We start from the raw sequence: 23,057 nt of genomic DNA, 5'->3' as shown, positions 1-23,057 counted from the left end.
ACTGTGCTAATAAGCTCCGTGCGAACAGGAGAACAGCCAGCTGGTTAGAAAGCCCAAATCTTGTCGCAGCAAGGCAATACTAGAAAAATAAGTATTATCTTTGCAGTCAAAAGCTGCAGTGCCTCCTAATCATCTTGCAATTCATACCAGTGGTGTAACGGCATAGCTCGTTCCACTTGGATCAAAGCAGAAAAAGTCCAGCTCATCCAACTAGTGGAAATAGTTGTCTATCCAAGTAATGATTTAAATATAGTGTCTACTAACTTTGAATATATATTTTATGGAGTATTTATAGCAAGTTCCTGGGAATGCTGTATCTGCATATCTGCTTGTCTAGTAATACATGCTTTTAGTTGAAGTATTTTTTTGAAATGAGTCACAGAAGAGAAGCCTTGCAATAGTTGGTGCTTTTTAAAGAAAATTCCAACAGAAATTACCACATCTTCATTCACCAGCTTGAACAAGCCCCAGAACAGCTCAGCAAGTTTATATAATCTCTGCAGTCTCTATACAGAAGCACAACATTCAGACATGCCTGTGGTTACATTCATCCCAAAGACAAATATGGATGTATAAGATCCTAAAAATAGAGTTGGATATACAAAATATTATGTAAAGCAAAAAAGCTATCAAATATCATAATGAAGTCATCCATTAAAAAATCTTTGGTCAAAAGTTATAGTTATCAACAATCCTCCCAATTTAGGATCATAATAATAGTAATGGGTGGGAAAAGAAAATCCATGTGGTCTTAGTAGAAGGAAGGGTCAGTGCCTAATTTTGAACAGATTAAAGACGTGATGCGGGAGACGCAGTGACATGCCAAGTCAGGTTCTGAGAACTTCGGTGCCGTTGTATTAACTGACACCAGCTTAGGATCTTCTGTTGCTGAAAACAGGTCAAAGGAAGTTCAGCAGATCAGCCAGCTCCAGGCAGCCCCTCCAGGAGGGGGAAGATGGGTCCCTCCTGCAGACAGCACCAACACGGCCCAGGGTCACTTTTCCAAAAAGGCTTTCCCACCCCAGCATGACTGGTGACCCTGAAAGAGGACGTGAATGTGCCTTCTTTAGGCAGTGGGGTTTCAGGGAAAAGCCCTGAGAAAGTTCCAGTGACTCCTTTTCTTCTGAGTGGCCTCAGAATCCTTAAGTGCACTGAATTAACAGTGAGGAAGAGGACGGGAATGGGAGCACAGCCTCCCCATCTACCTGGAGGCCCTCTGTGCTTTGGTAGCTGTTGCTTGGTGCCATTCCACGTGTTTTCTTTACTCTAGCTCAAACGCAGTTGCTGCCTCTCCCCTCAGCCTTCCCGTTTCCTCTGCCCTGCTCTCTGTGGTCCCCAATTTCCTGTTTACGGTGAGAGGTTGAAGGGTTCAGTTGATTTTTCTGGCTCCTCAACCTCCGCACCCACCCCACGTGGTCTCATCTTTGCTCCTCTCACCTGATCCCCACCCATCCTCTGCAGCGCTGTCCCCCCACCCTGCTTGCCCCACTAAACACAGTGTGAAAATCTCTACTGAGACCGCAGCCGCGATGGTTTCAGCGCTGATTCCGTGTGCTGAGCCTACTGTCAGCTCTTCATACATGTCTGAGCAACTTCACTGCTGCAGCCATTAATGGCTTTTCGTTCTCTTCCCATCTCTCCTCCGATGCACAGCAAGAATGGCCAAGAGCAGCGTGATCCCTGGTTGCCCGGGTGCAGCATCCAGCCCCGTGGGAAAACCCTGCAGCACCGCACAAGAGCCAGGCTCCCACCTGCTCACTGCCAGCTTTTGGGGACAACCGGCAACTTATCTCAGAAAAATGCCACCAGAGAGACACAGCAGCTCTTTCAGTCTCCTAATGGGCCGGTCACCCAGGAAGGCCACCCTTTATCACGCACTTGGCACAGGCGAAGCGTGGCTCTCTAATTCCCCACTGACACTATTAGCAATAGAGACAGCAGAAGGGGGAAGGCACAGCCGCTCTTGCCCCCGCACCTATTAACTCCTGTTGTGCTCCCACAACGTGGGAAAGCAAAACAAGCCCGTTTTGAAAGTTGTGTGACTGGGGCTGGTCATGTTAAAACCTCTCCTGATTATTTCTACATGGTGTTTCATAATGACTGGAGGTTTTTGCAACACTTCTACCAACCCTTTCAAACTGATAAGCTGTATTTTTCTGCCCTAGGTTTTCAGGTTAAAGCATGCACAGAATTAAAACCGATGAATTTTGGTTATGTTTCAGAGAAAGAAACGTACATACAGAAAAGCAGTGCTTACCACTCTGACAATTCGGCTAAGCACAGCACACAACTATGACACCTTTAACATGTGGTGCTGTGCAAAAACAGTATGGGCCAGCTGCACCCATGAGTGACGATGCCAGGGATTTAACATCAGTGACAGGCCCTGAAGCACTATTATGATCTCAAGTGATCATTTTGACAAATGTCCTTCATACTTTCAAAAACACAGTTTTAGATGTTGAAGATTAATTAAAACTAGAGGATATGGGTGGAGCTCCAAGTGTCCTACAGCTTGCGAAAACATTTGTTTCCCAAGGGTAAAGAGAAATGCGCAACATGCAGAACATGCACAGCAGGAAAACGGAAGCCAGTCTAACAGCAGTATCGATAATACAGAATCCAACTTATCTTGAAGCAACACTGGGAAGGAAATTTCCTTTATGCGGAAACCCCCATGACAATACGACTAGCATACAGTGGCTCGCAAACTCCAGCTCTGTGATTGTGATAAACCAAGGACTGACTTTGTTTAGGAGTTTAGTAAATAAACTGGAGTTTGTACACTGAAATGCGCCTAAGCCAGGGCTGGATGGGATCACAGGCAGGCATCTAGCCCCTTCCCTGCTGGTGGAGAGTCACTCATTTCTTCCTCTGCTAATCTGATGAGATAAAAATCCCAACAAATACATAGTCAACCTTCTGAAAGACCAGAGCATCAGTTGCCAAATCCCCAGCGTGGGACAGCAGGAGTGGGGGGGGTCACATACACCATTCCCCCTTGGTCACACGCTCAACTCCACTGAGTTCACTCCAGTGAACTCAATGGGGCTGTGCCAGAATAATGGTGAATTTGTCTTAATAACTGCCCTGGAAAACGCACAGCTGCAGAGGCTGGCTGAGAGGAACGTGGGCCCCCGTGACCCCTTTGCTACTCCCACATGCCAGAAAGCGTTATCAGCCCCAGTCCCTTTGCATGACTGCAGCACTAACTGCTGCTGTGGCAAAGGTTACCTGTGTGGCTGCTTGTTTTCTAAAAACAGCTTGAAGTCAATCTGCTCCCTTCCATACCGGTCAAACCACATTTTCAACAAGCTGACCTTGAATCTCTTTCAAACTGAATGGCAAATATGTTTGGCGCACACTGCTGCCAGCCCAGAGCAGGTAAAACTACTTCAAGCATCCAACAGCTCCTGCCAGCCCAGGACAGCAAACGCCTCTGCACCCAGTCAGATAAACAGCAAAGGGGGTGCTCTCAGAGGAGCTGAAATGCTACTGAAGAAAACGGAGAAATTAGAGCACAAAAGGCAAGCTGAAAGGAGCACCAAGTGTCTAAGGCTGCTGCTGGGCACTTAGTGTGAGCGCAGCCGCCTTGGGACAGCCCAGCCGTCAGCAGCACTGAAATCCTCCCTGCTGAGCCCAGCGGCGCACAGCTTGCTCTATGCATCACCACTGTTCGCGGATCCCTGTAATACCTCAAGCAAGACAAATTAAGGATGAGTCTTAATCCCTAACTTCAAAAGCTCTGTCTCCGGCAGGTTTACATCTTTTTTGATTTTGAAAGTAATTTTTCCAGGTTAAAATTATTATTTTTCACTATAGCAAATGCAGCCAGTGTGCACCCTATGTGAAGCATTGCTAAACACACTGACTCAGACAAAGATCAGCTGAGCGTTGCTCCAGGCGCACACCACTTTTGCTGATAACCAATTATGCACAGCTTCCCAGAGCTCCCCAGATCGTAACCTACGTTAACCATGCAAAAGGAAAACAGAGCTTCGTTTCACAGGACGATATTCCCATTTACTGCAAGTTTTCAGGGTGCAGGATATCACTCTACATTTTCTCATAGATGCAAGGACATGGAGTTAAATAGCCAGTAATATTCACAGCTTCACAAATTCCAGCCATGCCTGGAAGTTTTTCAATTGAGGAAGATGCCTGGCAGAATGGCAGATGAGCTCCTGTGACCAGAATGTGGTGATCTAACAAGATTTTATCAGGAAACAACATGAATGCATGCACTGTGATAATCTTCACCACATTACAGTAGCAGACAACCAATTCTGAACATGAAATAATTCTAATACAGGTCTAATCTCTGTTGTTTCAGGCAGGCTTGAACACAGACTTATACAAAATAACTCCCCTATACACAGACCCCTCAGCAGATCAACAGGACCAAGCAAGAGCTCCTTCAGTCACCCTAGAACTGCCTTGAGGAAAAGAACACCACCAGTGGCTCCTGGTCCTTAAATTTCCTGTCCAAACTGAGGGCTGCATGCTCAGAGGAAGGCTAGGGACTACCAGCAGCCTTGGCCTGCGATCCATGCTGGGGAAGGACGCTGAGGTTGGGGCTTGTGTGCTCCTGAGAGCCTAGCAGGACCCCACACTGGGGCGACACCCTCGGCTGGGACCCTCCGTGGGACTGCTGGCCTGCAGGGCTGTGGGGCAATGCACATCAGTCAACTGATGCAACGCTAAATATAACCCAAAGGGGGAAAAAAAGCATCTCTGTGTATCTGTACTGCATCAGCTGAGGAGAGAAACATCTGGTCGGGTAAACACGAAATGATGGCCTTTTCACAGGGTCCCCATACACTCTATATCAGTACACGTGGCAGTAAGAAGCCCAAGAGAACAATGCCTAAGCAATGCCTAAGCATGCACAGTCAGGCACAGAAAGTCTACATTCAAGTGTATCGGAATCAATCAACAGGGAAGAAAATTATGGAAGGAGGAAGGAACACTCACTCAGGAGGACTATTAGGTGTCTCTAGAAAAAAGGAAATAAAACTCATTTCAATATTCAAGTGTCCTATGACTCCCCTTTAGCAGTAAGGCAGTAACACTGAACAGTTGTGCTGCTTTTCTCCAGCTGCAGGTAACGGGTCAGGACTGAAAATGGGGGCTGACGAAAATGGACAAGAAGGAGCTTACTGTAGAAAACACAAGTCTGTAACACACATGTGCAGAGGTAAGTAACAGCCTAGAATGAAACCTGCAGGAAGTCAAACAAACACACACCTTCGACAAAAAACATGAAACATGTGGGTCCAATGCTTAGAAACAACAGGTGAACTTTAAAAAACCAGGCATCTCCATTTTTACTTCAATCTTGCAGACAGTTTAACATAGAAGAATGACTGCAGCTGATGGCTTTGATGCAAGTAGGACGTATTTGTTACGGTTATTTTATGACATGAAGTAATCTGTGGAGTGACTTCCCCATCAAAAACGGTGAGATTATGCCAAAGCTTTTACATGCTCAAACATGACTTGGACAAGAACCTGAATGCGAATGCTAAAGATGACAAAGCAACGAGGCGATTTTGTTCATGCTGTGTTTAGCTGGTGATTTTCATTAGGAGCAAAATCCTTGCTGCTTTCCCGACTCTGCTACACAGACACTATTGTTCAGAAGTCAGGGGTGTGTTTAGCAATCCATTCTCTTTTACTAGGAAGCACCGTCCAGCTTCTAAATCCTATTAAATATCTACCCTTCTCTATTAAACGCTACAGCATGTGACTACTTTCACTACTGAAAATGCTCTGAAAAGAAAAAAGGGAAAGCTACATAATGCAGCATGTGAAAAAAACCAATTCTGCTGCTTTCTCTCTTTGATGTCACTAAACCTCACTCACACAATAAAATGATGCACAGAACAATGCCCGGTAGCCAGCCAAGCATTACGGGGTGTGGAAGGGCAGGTCCCTTCATTGTCTTTATTTTTACACAGAGTTTATAGCAGTTTGGTGTCAGCAATACAAAAATAAACCTCCTGAAAGCCAGCTTCGGATTCATGTAGAAGGATGATTATGTTCATCTGTACAGTCTCCCACAGTAAATAAATGAAACATAAAAGCTATGTGGTTTAACAGATTAAATTGGTGGAAGAACTCAGCCTATTTCTTTTTTTATTATTATTAATTCAGAAGACAGAAGTGACATATATAAGCAGATTTAGAGAACATATGTGCTCAGCACTCCTTACATTGGTGTGAGCTATGTGAACTGCTTGTTTAACTTGAGGAAAACTGGAACACAAATTTGTGTAAATATCTCCCACATATTGACCACCAGCTCCTTGCTATGGAAAACACCGTCACACAGCCCGTTTCATAAACATTAACCATTCAGTTTTTTTCCCCTGGTACTCTAGGACACCAGCTGACTTCTTGTTCTTTTGTATGAAATGTAAAGCAGCTACAGAAATGCAACCTTTCTAGTGGATTATTAAAATGGTTTAACACTTCTAGGTGCTGCTCTTGAAAACACCTACACCCATCTTCCGGCTTCAAATATAACTACTGACGTTGTTGAAGTCCATTATGAGAAGAATGCTCAAGAGGACCAAGGCCTGATCCCCAAACTGCATTTGGAGAAAGATATTACAAAACCATCCTTACAGCAAAATAGTAAAATTACAGTTGAATAAAAGAATAAATTTATGGCCTAATAAGTGTGCAGTATAAAGTTCAAATGGACCTCCCTTAAAAACCAGCATGAAAACCACCTCAGCGTTGTCAGCATTTAACTTAAAGGACACAAATGCCTTATGGCTGATTTGATGCTAGTGGTTTACACTCACTGCCGTTTTTCCCTCTGCGTAAAAGACAAATCACTTCAGTTAAAAGGAGCATGGAAAAAGCATCGGCCTGTCCCAGGACACTGACTGCGAAATTCCCACAGAAGAACAATGAAAACCTGAGGTCACTGCACTATTTCAAGTGCACACAATCTTGTGGGGTCTTTGCTGTTTCCTTTAAAAAACATTATGAGCATAATGCAGGGAAGTGCCAGGGGGGTTCTGGGGAGGCAGGGGTGTAGTGCTGTTGTTTTCCATACTTGCCCAAACCACTGTCTGATTGGCAGCATTAGTGAGGGTAAGAGGAAGGCTTGGCACAGGCACTTCTCTACATAAGGTCCGTGTTATTTCTTCCCATTTTCAGCAAACCCAGCAGAATGAAAGATTTTTACAGTGGATTCCCGCTTGTCTATAGGAGAAAAAACAAGCGTAGGAAGAAGGAGTTGGTTTGGTTTTCTTTATGACTTCTGTTATTCTCTTTTCCTTTCAGTACTCCTCCCTCTCCTGCAGGTAATGCAACAGTACTCACAAAAGACAACGAGCACTCTGCTATTTCTACAACTCAACTATGTGACCAGACTAGGATCCTCCTTATCTGGGTATTTGGAAATATGAAATTGTAACTGTTAACCAGAGATGAGTCAGTAAGGGATGGGCATCAGGTCTCAGCATTCACTGTGAAGACAGCAGAATGGATGCTGAAATCCATCTTTTACAGAGCAAACCCAGACACTGTGGAGAGAAGCCTAGAGAGGCATGCACCACTCGGGAAGAAGACAACTTGCTGGTGCTGCAAGACTGTGTAATTCTGATGGGGTACCAAGAAGAAAGCTGTTACCATGAGAGTGTTCAGACACTGGATCCCCCACAGGCTGTGGGATCTCCATCCTCAGGGATATTCAAATCTCAACAAACCAAATCCCTAAGCAACCAGGTCTAACACTAAAGTTGACTCTGCTTTGAGCTGGTGTGCTGGACCAAATAAACTACTCGTCCAACTCAAAGTATTCTGTGATTCTGTGAATTTTAGCAAGCTTAAACAAGAATAGGACAGAAGACTGAACTGCTAGTATTCCTATGGAAACCCACTGAGGGATTTCAGAGAGCTCTGGGATCTTCTCTTTCATCTCAGGCACAAGTTGAGACATTACACGGAGAGAAAAGTCGAAGCTGTGGTATGTTTTGACCATGCTTCTTTAAAAACTCATTGCAATCAGAAAGAAGAATAGATGAAAGAAATGCCAAACCTTTGTTGGTTTCATGTTTAAATCTAATTTCACTTTAATGACAGAAAAGCATGAGTAGAAAATAAATAAATCTATGATGAATGAATTTAATCCTTTCAAAATATTAAACCTCTGTGCTAAGAGATGTTATCATTATAATTAATTGCTGTTAAATTATAATTTTCATTATCACAGACATTTTAAATGGAAGAACATGTATTTAAACAACCACTGTGTTGATCAGGGATTAATAGCAGTTGATTTCATAGCCTTGATGAACAACATGTTGAGTTCATCCAGTTTCCATGGTTACACAATAATTTACTATTGTTAATTGCACGCTGTATTGTAGAGTCAGATGCACTATGCTGACAGGTTGCCGACTAAAAGCAGAAACACCACAGGTAGGCCAGGCAATGGTTCAGCAAGTCTGAGATCTAAGCTAAATCCCAAAGGTGAAAGCTGAATGAGCAAGAGCAATAAAAATATTGTAGCTTACTATAAAAATTACTTGTATAACTGAAGGAACTATGGCATTTACAACATGCAGTTATTTCTAAGAAGGGGGTTTTAAAAATGCATGAATTTTAACGAGATTTGAAACAAACTGCTAATAAGAAGCATTAGAGCTAAAAAAAATCCCTAATCTTCTCTGGCTCTAATCTGCAAACCCATCATGCAAAGCACCAGCTGAAGTCCTGGAGTTGTCTCTTGAGACTGGCAGAATTGATGCCTCCACCTGTTTGCTTGCTTAAGAAAAGCTCCAGAAAACTGAACCACAATGTAAACTTTAACACACACATTCCTATCAGTCACTCAGTATATTAAAGTTCTTTTTCAAGAAATCCACAGGGCAATTAAAAAAGTAATAAATCTTTCTTTTCATGCCATACCTGTTTTCTAGGGACTTCTGAGGAACAAGTTGCACATACATTCTAATTCCTCACCTCAAAATTTTCCTGCTGGTCTGTTTGATTCCAATCCAAAGGTCATTTACTGATCTGCTTTTGTGGGACAATGTGGCATATTTAACCAAAACCATTTTAGCCTTTGGAGTTATGCAAGAGTGGGGAAAAAACGATACCTTTCCAGCACAGTATTTCCTGCCCACGTGGTAACTTTCAAAGCAGTACCAGAAAAAAAAAACCCTTTGTTTCAAACTCTCAGAGATGTCTCTGAGTTTTAAAAGGTGATGCAAATTTGAAGGAATTAGCCGGGTAAAATTATACTTTCAATGCTTGTATCTTCATCCAGAAACATCACTTGTTTTTCTGGTCTTAGAAGTGGACCTGTGAGTTGTACTGATTGTGCAATGCATTGACTACACAAACCGAAAAGCTCCATGTGGGTACAAAGTTGCAGCTTTTTGTTGAAGTTATCCATGAGAGCTCGCAATAATTTATCTTCACTTACTTTAATTTTTAGCACACTGAGAAAATTAAGTGCCAGACATCATCAGCTCAGCATAATCAATATATAAGAACAACCCAAACACTCCTGATTCAAAGTAATTTCACGGATGTCTCCTTAATCACACTGCATGTGGGCTCTATGCTCTGGGCTTTTCCCTCCCTTAAAATGTGAACGTGTTGTTTGTTTAAAAAACAGACTATGAAACATGCCAACTAATAAAGGAAACACAGCTTTCAGAAGTTTTTGTACTCTGATTAATGCTCCCAATTATCTGTTAATGTAGTATTAATGTCATTAAAAAAATAATTCCAGTATTGATTAAGCAAAATCTATTTTTTTTATAACAAAAATAACAAAACTATTGCAGATTTGCCTTACATATGCAAATAGGTGCTTTGAACTAAGACCATTTTTGTGTCTATACCCACTTACACACCTTCATAGCCAAATCACAGATACACATGTGTACACAGGCATAAAAGTGCATTTATGGCATCTTACACAGATCGTGCGTGCCTCATTTGTGTTCCTAAAGCCTGAGACATGACAACTCTCTGATTTTCAGGTCTCCAAACCTATGGGCACATTTCAGCCCAAGTCAAATGCACAAGACTAATGCACAGGAAAAAGCTCCGCGAATACACTTATGAATATGAAGTCCACAGTGACTTGCAGCTGGTGCCACGGAAATGTTTTTAAACATGGCAAAGGAGCTAAACCAGAAGGGAGAGATGACTTGTGTAGCACAGAAAACAAAAGGTGTTCTGGCATTAGGTGGTTCACAGACGGACACTTAACAACTGCTAGGAACCAGCTGGGATCAGCCACACTCGGGGAGACTGGAGGAGAGGCACAGGACAGCCCCGTACCCAGCCCACTGAAACGGGTGCTGCAGAGACTGCACCAATCTGTCTAGTCATTCTGGTGATTCAGGAAAAATGGGGGAAAAGTCCCCTCTCAGCAGCTGTATTATCCTGCATTGCTTGTCCCACCCCTGCCATACCCAGCCCAGAGACAGCAGCTCTCCTGGAACCAGTGCAGAACTGTGTTTCATCCCTATGGAGGATGCCACTGCCAGGACACACTGCATGGCTAAAGATTTTACTTATTAGGTGTCCTTAAGTGTTGTCTGTTCTCCAGGACAACTTGCAACCGCTTTTTGTTTAGGAGAAAAAAAAAAAAAAAAAAAAAGAGTATCTGCAGTGAGGAACTGGCTGGAACACAGCTGGCCCCAGGCACAGAGAATACATAAGCATCTTTCAAGTGGCAGAGCATTATTAGCATCGACGTGCTGGTAAATATCAGTGCAACTCACCTGTTAGGAGCAAATGTTCCAGTAAGTAAGGATTTATATAATTTATAATTTACCATACCAGGCATCACTCTTAACATATTGATTTTAGGACAGAGACAGAGAGAGAAGCATTTAATAATATGTGAGCAGCAGCGGATTTATGGAAAAAATGTGTCATGATTTCCGTATCTTGCTCTGTGAACTCCTTCTGTATGGACTAAGGCAATCACGTCCAGATGCAACCAGCACATAATCTGCTATTAGAGGCTGATGGATTAACAGTGCACCTGTGGAAGTGACAGCGGCCAGGACACCACCTAGGGAACAGTCAGGAAATTGTCTACGGGCACTGCCAATTCTCTAAGATTACTTCCTTGAGCTAAAAGTGAAACACAGCTTCCCGTTACCAGGCGAGGCCATGAGGATGAAATGCAACACTCACCCCACAGGGTGAACAAATCCTGTGAAGAGAGAGAGGGAATGGGGTACAACTCACCTCTGAGAAAGCAAATACAGCAGTTCCCACAGCCACAGCTAAAACAGTTCCTGACACCCTTTCCTTTGGGCCCACGATTAGAGCCTCAATCCAATTAGACGTCATCCACTTAACCAAAGACCTGCCATGTACCCCATGGCTTTCATCAGCGCCTCCAACTTTGGCGTGCAGGGGCATGGCACAGCCCCCTTGACACAGGGGGCGAGAGTGGGTGTACCCACCTGCACTGTGGGTGCAGACACTGCCATCCCAAGGAATTACTTTTATTTAAACAACATGAGACACAGAGAGGTTAACACAAATTATTGAACTCCCCATGCATAAGAATAACTGAAAGGTCAGAAGTTCAGAATGAAACCAACATCTGATGTTCCTAGACACCTCCCCTATTTATTCAGAGCCTTACTTAATTGCCATTCCATAATAGCTATTACTCATGTTAAATTGTAATCAAAAGCTAGTCACATCCATGATTTCAGAGCAGTGTCTATCATTATATTGCCAGACAATTTGGAAAAGCTGAAAAGAAGAACACACCCTGAAAGAAATGGCCACTGCACCACCCGAACACTCTAGTTTCCCTGGAAATAACTGTGGAAAGATACTAAACTAGATGCAGAATTAATTGTTACCCAAAGTAAAACACAGTTAGTTGACTACAGATGACAGCCATGATTTCACTTTCCTTTTTTCCTGAAAACAAATCACAATCACATCATGTTTTCAAAAACTGGAAACACTGCCTGGACAAAATGAACACTAAGAACTGGACTTTGGGATTTTTTGGAAGGGGAAGGCTGAAGCCAACCATACGGGAACCAAAGAAGAGTCATCATTTGAGAAGAATGAAGGAGCAGGCCTGTAGGTGGGAGAGAAAATCCCACGAGCAAGTCCCTTGGCACTGTATTGTTGCGCAGTTTCATTGCCTTTAATGGGACTGTCTTGGTTTAGATTATCTGAGAAGCGTGATCCGCATACTGGCTGATTTTCTGAAGAGTTTGCCAAGACCTTAAGTTAAATTTCCCTATCTTTTTTAAACCATAGGGGTTTTTTTCCAAGAAAAATCTGGGAAGCTGGCATTTATTTCATTCAGAAAACCTCTTAAATCTGTCTGTAACAGTACATTGTTTTGTTTAATCTTTGCAGGCATAAGGCCACCCCTCTTGCTTGTGATTACAATGCTGTGGTAATACAGTTAATTTTTGTACCTTGCCACTACACTTTCCTCACTGTCTCTTGGGTATGTAATTCTCTGGCTATTCTGCCTGAAAACTCAGTTCTGATAGAACTAAAACAGACAAGAAAAAAGAAGCCAACCCCCAACAACGAAAACAATCCTCAGAAACATATGCCTGGCCATTCTGACAACAGCCAAGGCAGAGATGTTTGCAGTCTCTGGCAAGCCACCAAATAGGATTCCTGTGCAATGCCATTTGGGATGATACTTTTCCTGTTTGCTAACATAGGAAGCATTCAAAACCTGCAAATAAGAAACCAAATTCATGACCTCGTGCCCACTCCACACCCCCAGCCTTAATACACTGTTATTAAAAGCAGTGCAGGATCGTGCATTCTGATATAATGTCAAACAGAAAACTGACCCTGTTCAATGTACGTTTTGTCACGTACATGTAACTGGGCCTGTGCTTTCAAGGGTTCCAGTTCATATCATTAGGAACAAAACAAACTTGACTGAACATGGAATTACCAGCATTTCCAGTTATCTCATGAAAAGGCCACTTGGCAACGCCAGATCTTTCACAAGACCTTTGAAAAGCCACGAACGCGGCCCCTAGACTGTGCCACAGCAACTGCCTGAGTGTCTGCTTAACTGTACTGTTCCCCTCAAAAACTGAAGGGCCTTTTTCTTTAAGCTTCTCTCCAAGTCAAACAGTGGGGCATTCAGCACGTCTACGAGACTGGTTAATATTAGTTTGGCTACAGTAGTTCTCTTTCAACAAAGGAGGCTCTCAGCCCGGGATACCCTCATTCCAGCAGCAAGTGTACAAGGCCTTTTGTGTTAACGTGGGTTCTCCCAGCCATCGCGACCTTAGGCTCCACATCAAAAGTCACAAGCACGAGTGCTCACCATCCCTCTTGCCTTTTCTCCTCTGAGAGAAGCACAAGGACTCAGTCATTTTCATTTTTAGGAGCAGCAAGCAATTTGAAGCTCACATGCCCTCCTTGATTACATGCAGGCTATCACACAGGACAGTAGAGCCAGAATTACTTTGGGTGCTACTGTGTTCTGTACGTGAATGAAATTACATGCTCAAAGCTGAGTTAAGAGCAAGGCCCTCCTCCCCAAAGCATCGGGTGGGGAGCACACATCATCCTCTGCTTCTGCATGCCAGGCTGCCACCTTTTTCTTGTTGCACTGAATCCCAGAGCTACTGAAATGCAGAGTAATCCATGGGTTTCTTACTTTCCCCATGGTTGACCCTTTACTTTGAGAGGACTGATTTTGAGTTGGGAGGGGAGTTATTTACCTATTAATTATTAAATAATTTTCATCTTTGGAGTTATGTCACTTCACTTGGACAACACTGGGAAAAGGACCATTACCTGCCAGACACAGCTACAAATTTCCAAACTAAATTCCAGATTCGATTTTTTTGTGGGAAGGGCAAAGCAGATTCTAAACCACCTGACCTTATTCTATCTCCTTCGCCACAGCTTTTAAAGTTTACAGAGACTAATTCCCAATATTTGGCTTAACAGTTTTCCCAAACCTGTCTATTCAACAAGATAAATTCATTTTCACATAAGGAAAAAATATGTCATTGTCATACCCTGCTACTTAATACTTCTCAGTTCAATTTAAACAGGAACAAAAAGACCTTCAGAGCTGTTAGTAACCAAATACTCTTTCAGTGAATTCTTACATGAAATTCAGGCTCCGAGCAGAAGGGGTGTACCTACCAAACCCCACATCCTGCGCTGGGATATCACGGAAGAGTAGTTTAGTACAGAGAATAGGAAATGGGGATTTTGTGAATCATGCTGCATATTTGTGATTTTATTTTCTTCACCATTCCTACTTAGGTTAGGTAGCATTTCATCCACTTTAATAGACAAAGCATGCATCCAACAGAAAACAGAAAGACAAAAGAAACGGAGAAGAAAAAGGAGGAAATCACAAAACAGATTTAAGGAAAAACTCAGGAATGAAAGCCTACCATTGTTCTGGCTTTTTATCACCACTTTCATCTCAGTCCATAGTCTTTTTTTTTTTTATTGCCTCACTCTCCACACAAGTTAATGGCAAAACCCACAATCAATTTGAATAGGGCTCTTGGATAGCAAAAATATTTGGAATAGGAGCCTGTACTCTTTCATGGTTACAACATGCCTACAAAACGTTGGGATGGTCTGTAATGTTTAGCTTATTTGAGACATCCAGTGCAGAAACACAAAAGGGCCAGTTCCTGTCCCAGCACAAACAGCTGCACTTCCACATTTGCAGAGCTATGGGACTGACGCCAGTTAAGAACATCATACAAATCATTTTACTGTTCTAACTCCAGCGACAAATCACCCCAGGGTATTCAAAATACCTTACTGTCTCATGTGAAAATATTTGCTTACAAGCTTAGTTTACTTCACAATTTCAGAGCCACAAAAAGTAACAGAATTGCCCCTTTTTAAACAAAATTCTGCTCCAGAGCCTAGAGATCTGTTTTAAAATTAAGCTTCTTAAACACACAGTTAAAAATATATATATATTACAAACAATCTAAACAGAAACTGAAGAAAACAGACTACAAAAAGCCCAAGGCAACAGCTTAGACTTGTAAATTTTACGTTATTTCAGTGAGGAGTCAAATCCAATTTAAATGTTTACTTTCTCAACTGTATCAATACTGATCGTAAAAGTAGAAATACCTTACCCCTGTTCTTTCAACTTGCCTTCTGTACATTCAGAAGTGCCAAAACCTATAACCAGAAAAGTAAATTTCTGGAAATTTTGAAGACGTAAAAGAAATTTCAGAGCTTTTTGCAAGAGAAAGCAGGAATTGGAGACAAGCGTTGCCTTCAGTAGCTATGGGATTATAAAAACCTGGTTTATTCCTCTAACAATGAGAAATGTCTTAGTCATTTAATCTTGAGCCATGGTAACAGTTTATCTAGCAGTAAAGATAGCGTTGCCGTACTGTCCTGAATAGCCCTTCAAAACAGGGAAAATACAAGATAACTTTATTTCTCACTGTCCATCCTGAAAGAAAGTCTTTCACAAGACCTTTCTGTTAAGTTTTCCTCAAAATCTCGTATTTAGTTTCATGGGGTTCTATTAATTGCAGGATTGGGAAAGAACAGGAGTGAAAGGTTTGAATACTTTAAGTTACTGGGTGTTTTTTAAGTTTATCCTTCACAGACAAAATTATTCCAGAACCTTCTGCAAAACCTTCTTCTATGGGTTTGCTATACATCATCTAGGCAAACATTTAAAAAGCTCAGAGGCAAAGCTAGATAGTTTACATGTATTAAAATTAACAGACAACACACATAGATAGTTTACATGTATTAAAATTAACAGACAACACACATGGTCACTGAAACATGCCTTTCACTTCTGACTGTACTCATGTCATCCGTCCTTGTCCGAAGGAAGGGCATGAAACAAATTCCCCATGCCCTGCTACATGTCATTTCAAAATTTCTGCAATGTAACTGTAGGTTTTACTTCTGGAAAGTGCAGAAATTATAAGGTGGTTCAGAGTAGCCTTGTCTCACTCTGATTCTCTGCATTGGTTCTGAGCTACAAGGGGATGTGCAGAGTTGAAATTTGACCAGTTGGTTTTATAAGTAGACAAGTAGAAGCCCTAGGCAAGTGATTTGCTACAAATGTCCATTTTAAGGAAGAACCTGGGCATGTTAGTTACAACACTTGCCCAGTCATTTCCTCCAAGTAAACCCCTAAATTAAACACTCAATTAGTTGGCAAGAACGTCTGTATAACCTGCAAATTTGAAGTATTTCTAGACAGAGAAGAGTTTCACCAAAATGCCCTAAAGCTGAGTCTAAGATTCAGATACGTTTGCAGGAATCTTTACATTGCAAAGAACAAAGGCCCAGCTGTCACAGAAATGCACACTTTAGTGGATCTGAGAGGGTGAAGTAAAAAAAGTACCCATGTAAACCAGACATATTTCATCTGGAATGAAATTCAGCCTTCCCTGCATTTCACCTTTAACAGAAATTACCATGACAAGAAGTGCCAGTGACCAATTTGGTAGGCAAAGTAGGATGTCCTTCATTCAGTAATCACTGCCTGTAGCTATGCAGGTCACCTATAGAAAGAGACTGAAATCCTTTAAAAAGTAAATCTTGCAACAGGGAAGACAGCTGTTGAAACTGTCTTTTCAAAGGTCACCCATATAACTTCAGAGGATCCTGGGTGCAGCAGCCTAGCACAAGACAGTAGTTCAGCAACTCCTGCAAACCTGTCAGCTCACAGTGGGAGCGCAATGTTTATCCTTGGGCATAGGCAGGGATGTGGGGATAAGATGTTATGGCAGGAAAAGCTGTGGGGAAGCCCTGCTTCAGATAGAAAAACAAACAGGAGAATGTTCCTGCTGTTCTGCAGCCTGGATGGGAACCAATCTATGCATACAGATCCCAATATTATCGAAGCCGATTATCATTGACCACTTAAAAATAGAAACCATGTGTGTGTCTCTTTATGCCAAACTGGAACCCAGACCAAACCTATTTGGATCACTGCAGATCAAAGGATTACACAGCCAAGGAGCTCCCCTGCTGAAGAGCACTGCTATCAGAGCAAGGGGTTTGCCCCAGACTCCCAAGATACTCACACAATCGCATTATGTTTTCTGGTGCAGGTAGTGCTGTGTAGCTAGTCAGTTTTTCATCTCCATGAAACAGAGTTTGGGGTTGATCTAAAGCTGGCTTGAACAACTGCTGGGAAAGACAGCTCACTTTTCCTAAAGGCTTATTTCAGTGCTCACTACATTAGGTGTCAAGTTTTTCAAACCATACTATTTCTAACATGGCTCAAAAGTAGTAACAAAATAAGGTTCCCACTAAAAATGAACAGTTTCTAAACTGAAAGGCAACATTAAAAAAAAACATAAAATCAAAATGTACCACACAGAAGGGTACATCACAGATCTCCTTTGAAAGCTGGCTTTCCTCTGGGGATTTATCAGGAGCACAAATCTAGCTCACCCCCATCCCCCAGGATTTTACATTTGTAATTACCACTGGAAATTTCACACCTAGGGCACAGCATTAGAGCTGAGACCCAACTTTCCAATGACACTGCGGGAACTAATAAAGTCACCAAGCTACTAAATGCCAGAAATCTTAATAAATACCACTCTGTCCTGTTAATCAGGTGGTAAGAAGGAGCTCACGAGCAGTGATGATCGCAGCTTCTCTGGGCTGGTGGCCTCTTCCCTCCACCTTAGCTGTGGAAGGTGATTCAGCTGCAGGGATCTCCTTCCAAACTCCTGGCTTGCATTAACCTCTTCCTGCCAACTCCTACAAACTTGCCAAGCCAATCCACAAGACTGCCTGTTCATGTAGCACAGGTGACAGCCTTGGTTTGCAATTATAACATATATTGTTTGCTTTTCAGTTAGTTCCTCAGCTGAGCTGGACAAATTTTCTCCACTGACGCACCCTGCACAAGCTACATGGCAATGCATTTGCCACAAACAAGTTTTGGGGTCCTGTCTTTACTTGCAGAGAGCTACTCCAGCCCTGCAACAGATCCCTTTCTACTGAGCAAGTGGTCAGGAGAAACACAACTCCACACCTAGGTTTAAGAAGATAGCAACTGCTGATACTATCTCTCCCTTATCATTCCAGGACTAGGTGAGCAAACATAAGAACAACTTACTGAAACTTAATAAAGGAAACAGAACTTGCTAAAGCATTTTTCTCCCCACACCTTTCCTGACATTCTCATGAGCACAAGGACTGAGTACGCTAATCATCTTGATTATCATACACAAGACTTCAAGGTTTCTTTTGACACAAAGCCTCAATTCACTCGCAGGCAGCATTGTCTTCTGCCACATCCTGCTTCACTCTGGCCCACGAAGGCAAAGAGGAGCTGGGATCTCCTGTGAGGCAGCCCCTTTCCCAGGTGCAAAAGAAGCCAGTCTGGTCCCTTTGGCGCAGTCCCACAACTTGTGCTGGCTTCACACCTCAGTCGGGCAGGGCTGGAAAATCTGCTTTAAACACTCCTCAAGTTGAACAACTTAGTTTCCTTACAATCATCACTTCGAGGCATTTAAAAGAGGTGGAATGTAGGAGTGCCTAGGTGATCACATACGATCTGAACTTGCTTTATCCCTAGCATTTTGGCTCCTCTTCTCATGTGAAGTTCCCAGTGCAAATCTAAGGTATTGCCTTGGGAAAGGGGAGATCAGACAGGGTTGTTCTCTGCTCATTGCTGATTCACATTCCTGCTTCGCACAAGGCCTGAGCACTTTCTCTCTTTATTTTAGTCAAAACAATATGCTCCTAAGTGCTTTTTTTGAGGAAAACTCCCAAGCTTTACTAGATCTGAACAGTACCTTGCTAGAAGCTAGTGCAAAGCTGTGGATTCACATGAAAACTCTAGGAACTGTGAAAAACGAGGGGCAAATTCAGTGTGGGAAGAACTTGAGTAGAGGCTACAGTAAGCCTGTATGGTGCTAATACTAGTGGCTGCTCTAGAGAGCCATCCTACCGGAGGCAAGAGGGGTGAAACACAGGTATAAAGGGGCGAAACGCAAAAATAAGAAGGCAGGAAAACTTCAAAAGGTACTTTTTACTACAGACCTAAGGAGGTTTGAAACATACCTGCTCTTACTTGTTTGTACACCTCCACAGCGAAGAAGGTAAAACTGGTGATAAATTTGTAATTTAAAAATATTACATATATTCAGCTTATCCTTGCTAGGTCTGAGTCCAGGTGCACTGAGCAATGCCCAGTGCCGCAGAGCTCCCAATGTTTTCACCAGTGCCTTCTAGCAAAAGGACAATAATCAGCTGAAAATTTTACAACTACAAATCAATGGCTTTTTAGATGTTCTTCAAAGTGCCATTAATCCAAGGAAAGACACCTGCATTGGCAGAGTTAAGCCACCCTCTTTACTGCACACAATATTTTGTAAGGCCATTTAGTGTTTTGCGGAGTATCTAGTGCATAATTTAAAACATTTCCTGTACCTAAGCTCCACCCTGAACAGGATCATTGGCAGAACTTAAAATTTTTCAAGCCTGCCTGCCTTCTCTGCAGTGTAAGTAAACAGCTATGGGATGGTCTACTGCAAGTCCTTCCTTACAATTGCAGGTGAATTCACTGCATTTTCTCTCTTTTGTTAGAGGAAATTGCAGTACATTTAGGGAAAGCATTGCAAATTTTTTTTTTTAAGTCAACACAGTGCATTCCACTGAAGGGAAAACTCACTTTCTGTGCTTTCTACACTGCAGCCTGCTTTCCTCTTTCAATGTGATGTCAACACACAGATAATGGATTCCTGAAGCAGTGACCCTGAAAATGATAAAATCTGCCTTCTTTAGACTGCTAACTTAACCAGCAAAGAAAGAGGTGTGAGCCACTTTTCTTTTTTCTGTGCCACAAACTTACCTCGTTCTTTTTAAAGCAAGTACTGCAGCTTAAGATCTGACAGATGTCCAAGATAAAGCCTCTAACATATTCCCTCGTGCAAGTTCAGAGCCTGGATTTTCCATGCCTTGCCTAAGGAATGTCTATGTTGCCAGTGTTTAAGATGCTGTCATTTTATCTTATTACATCCAGTATGCAGCCATTACTGTGAACCCGTTCACAAGATAAACAAAGTATTATGAATGAAAGATTTTTTTTTTCCCCTCCCTCTCTAAGCCAACAAATAGGAACATTCTTTGCGCTAACCAGGCTCTTCCTCCCTCTCTGACAGGAACCGCAGGACCACACTTGTGGCACAGACCAGAGTAAAATAAGAAACATGCACAGGAGGGCTGGACTTCACTGTACTCAGGCTGCTCTCTGGGATTCTTTAAGGAGTCACACGGATGTAGAGAAGGACATTTGGTTTTGGTTAAGAATTCTTTTTTATTTTGAAACTGCAGTGCTAGAGTTCATTCATCGTTGGGACCAGCCTTACACAGAGAAATGACAGCATGTTTTACCCTGTCTGATTTAGAGAGGTGCTGGGCACAATCCTCCTCCACAGCACTGCTAATAATTTGGGATTCCAGCACAGGTCAGAGGCCTACCCTTTAGAAAGGACACGACCATTCCCCAAAAGAAACCTCGGTTTTCTCACACAGATAGAGAATTTAATGGGAAGACATTAAAGGACACTCTCTCTCTCTAAAATGAGAAATATAAACGAGAAATATAAAATTTGGAAAACTGCTAATGTTAAAGTAGGCTCATGCTTTCTCAGAGATCTACAATGTGAGCAAACTAATTTGTTTGGAAATTCTGCAACTGTTCTTCCTTTGAAGAACTTAAGCCACCCGCCATCACAGGAAGTATGCAGGGAATTAGAAAAGGCTCACACTGCAAACTGCACCCAAACAAAGCTAGGATTTTACGACGAATTTTCAGAGTTATGAGTGTGTTTTATTTAAGGATAAAATAAATAGAAAGACCACATCCTCCCTCCCCCCCCTTACTGTTCTAAGCGACTTGGGTTAGTCCTCATCTGTAATGCTGAATGGCTCAGAGTGGGACACGCACCCTAATGCTGTGTAAGACTCAGGACACCTTCAGTGAGATAAAAGCCACACATTTTCCTACAGCACCACGTTTGGCCTCTCTCATTAACACCTTGATGCAATAAGAACAAGCCCAGACTAAAATGTTTACAGGGATCATATCATAGCAACAACTACCAAAAAAAAAAAAAAGCACGGGCTTACCTTGTAACTGCTTGAATCTTCCTTCTAACTGATTATAGTTATACTGTACTTGAGCTGCGTATCCTGGGGACAACGGCCCGGGCATACTGCTTGATTTTTGTAATTCCATTTACAGGTAACACAGGGATACGACGAACTGCAGCATAAAGGAACCACAGGTTTCTCTACCGTACATCTGAGTAAATCCCAGCTTCTTCAGTAGTTTGGCTTCGGTCCCTAGAGAAAACGCTCTCACTGAGCCCTAAGTAAATAACAGCTTCGGTTCAAAATCCAGCAGTGTGGGTTGGCGGCAAGTTGTCTGTAATGGATTCAAACTTAAAGCACCATGAGGGTTTTTTTGGTGGTGGGGTTTTTTTTTCCTCCTCGCTCCACTACAGGCAACTCTCAAGTGCTCGAATCTGGTTTCAAATGCTTGCCTGGCTCTGGCGAATCTAAATCAAAAGCAAGCCTGCGATTCAGCCCAAAGTAAAAGCAGCATGGAGCCACACGCTGCCGTCCCTGCCAGCGCTCCCAGGAGCCGCGCACACCTCAGACCTTTCTGCTGGTTTGTAATATAATCAGCAGCCGCCCGGCTGCGAGCTGATGTCACTTGATTACCATACAGCACCGTGGAGGAAACGAAGGCTGTACCAAGGGCGAAGGGGCGGCGGGGCAGGGGAAGAGCGGAGCCTCATGCAATGCCGCTGCAAGCTCCTCCGCTGGGGCAGGCCGTGCTGCCCTGGGCCCAGGGGCCAGAGGGGCAGCGGGGTCTCCAGCCCGCCGCTCCCGCCGTCCCGCAGCACATGGTGGTACTTTCCCGAGCAAAGCTGGTGGAATTACAATCTTTTGTTAAGAGCCTCATGTAATGGAAAAGTCTCAGATTACTATCACATGAAAAGGAGGGCACTTTATTTATCTGCAAGACTATTCACTTGAAGTAACACGCGCACACAGAAGCACTCATTCAGTATTCAGAAACAGACGAGGAGGGGACACGGAGAGATGTACGCTCCAGCACACTGGGAACAAACAAAAGCTTTGTGAAAAGGTTCTTTAAACAGCCAATTCCTGTCGCTTCGTTTTATGTTACTTGTCGATACCAAGGATTTTGACATCTCCTATGCATGTGGCTCCTTGCCCATTTATCAGTGTGCTGGGTGTTACTGCAAGAGTAATGGTTGTCTGGGCTGTGCACTGGAGGGGGAGGACTGTAAAGTAAACCCAGATGCCTCACCTCTGACTAGCACCTTAATACCCTGCTGTAATATCAAGGCACACAACAGCAGCAGGGCTAGGTACTGGAAGTCAGTACCTGCAGGTGGTATTAAGACAGAGGATGGCAGTTTTCCCTCAGGGGCATGAGCTCCTAGCCCTCACTCATTCATAAGTGAAATGAAAATGTCAGTTACACATTCATATTCTCAGTATGTACCATTTGCCTGTTCATTTTTAAAACTGCTGTTCACACAAATGTTTTTTCGTCTTGCATTTCCAAATTCCTTTCCAATGGAATCCATGTTCTCTTCTCCTCCCACTCCACCCCCTCATTAAACATTTCAAAATGTTGCCTTTGTTTTGATACTGTTGTTTCACAAGGTTTTAGTCAGATAGTAATTTATGTGAGGACCTTTTCTGTGGGAGAAGTGCGGTCCACCCCCGCTGACTTGCTGCAGACCTAGCTCCTGCTAGGCATCAGGTGGAAATTCAACCAGCTGTGACCAACACACCCGGGAACAAACTACAGGAAGTCCAACCAGCAACGCTTCCAATTTAGGGAGATGTGATGGAAGTCAACACTTCTCAACTGAAGCTGGGGTTTCCAAAAACACACCGACTATTGAAAATGCCTGGCACATTGCTCCCGAGGTCATAAATACACTTAAAATATTTATGGCTTTTAACTATACTGTTTTACGTAAAGCAACAAGGTAGCCCTAGTCCAGAGTTGCTTGTTA

The 23,057-nt window shown here is 42.9% G+C and overlaps 1 protein-coding gene across 5 annotated transcripts in view; it reads right to left on the bottom strand.

Annotated features, from left to right (window-relative positions):
* Nucleotides 1-23,057, bottom strand: part of SPTBN1 (spectrin beta, non-erythrocytic 1) — a 136,104-nt gene that overhangs the window by 57,101 nt on the left and 55,946 nt on the right. The window contains exon 1 of one of the 5 annotated variants that reach the window (XM_005235033.4): nucleotides 21,124-21,676. The exons of 3 other annotated variants lie outside the window; for them this stretch is intronic. In XM_005235033.4, coding sequence (XP_005235090.2) covers nucleotides 21,124-21,232 — 109 coding nt within the window. In that variant the 5' untranslated portion in view covers nucleotides 21,233-21,676. Of the gene's footprint in view, nucleotides 1-8,928; nucleotides 8,952-21,123; nucleotides 21,677-23,057 lie in introns of those variants that run through there. One more of the 5 variants, XM_055816005.1, reaches the window with a different exon arrangement.

The sequence above is a fragment of the Falco peregrinus genome, chromosome 11, assembly GCF_023634155.1.
Source record: "Falco peregrinus isolate bFalPer1 chromosome 11, bFalPer1.pri, whole genome shotgun sequence".
Classification (NCBI taxonomy): Eukaryota; Metazoa; Chordata; class Aves; order Falconiformes; family Falconidae; genus Falco; species Falco peregrinus.
The sequence above is the reverse complement of the archived record's forward strand: the minus strand, read 5'-3'. Positions and strand labels throughout refer to the sequence as shown.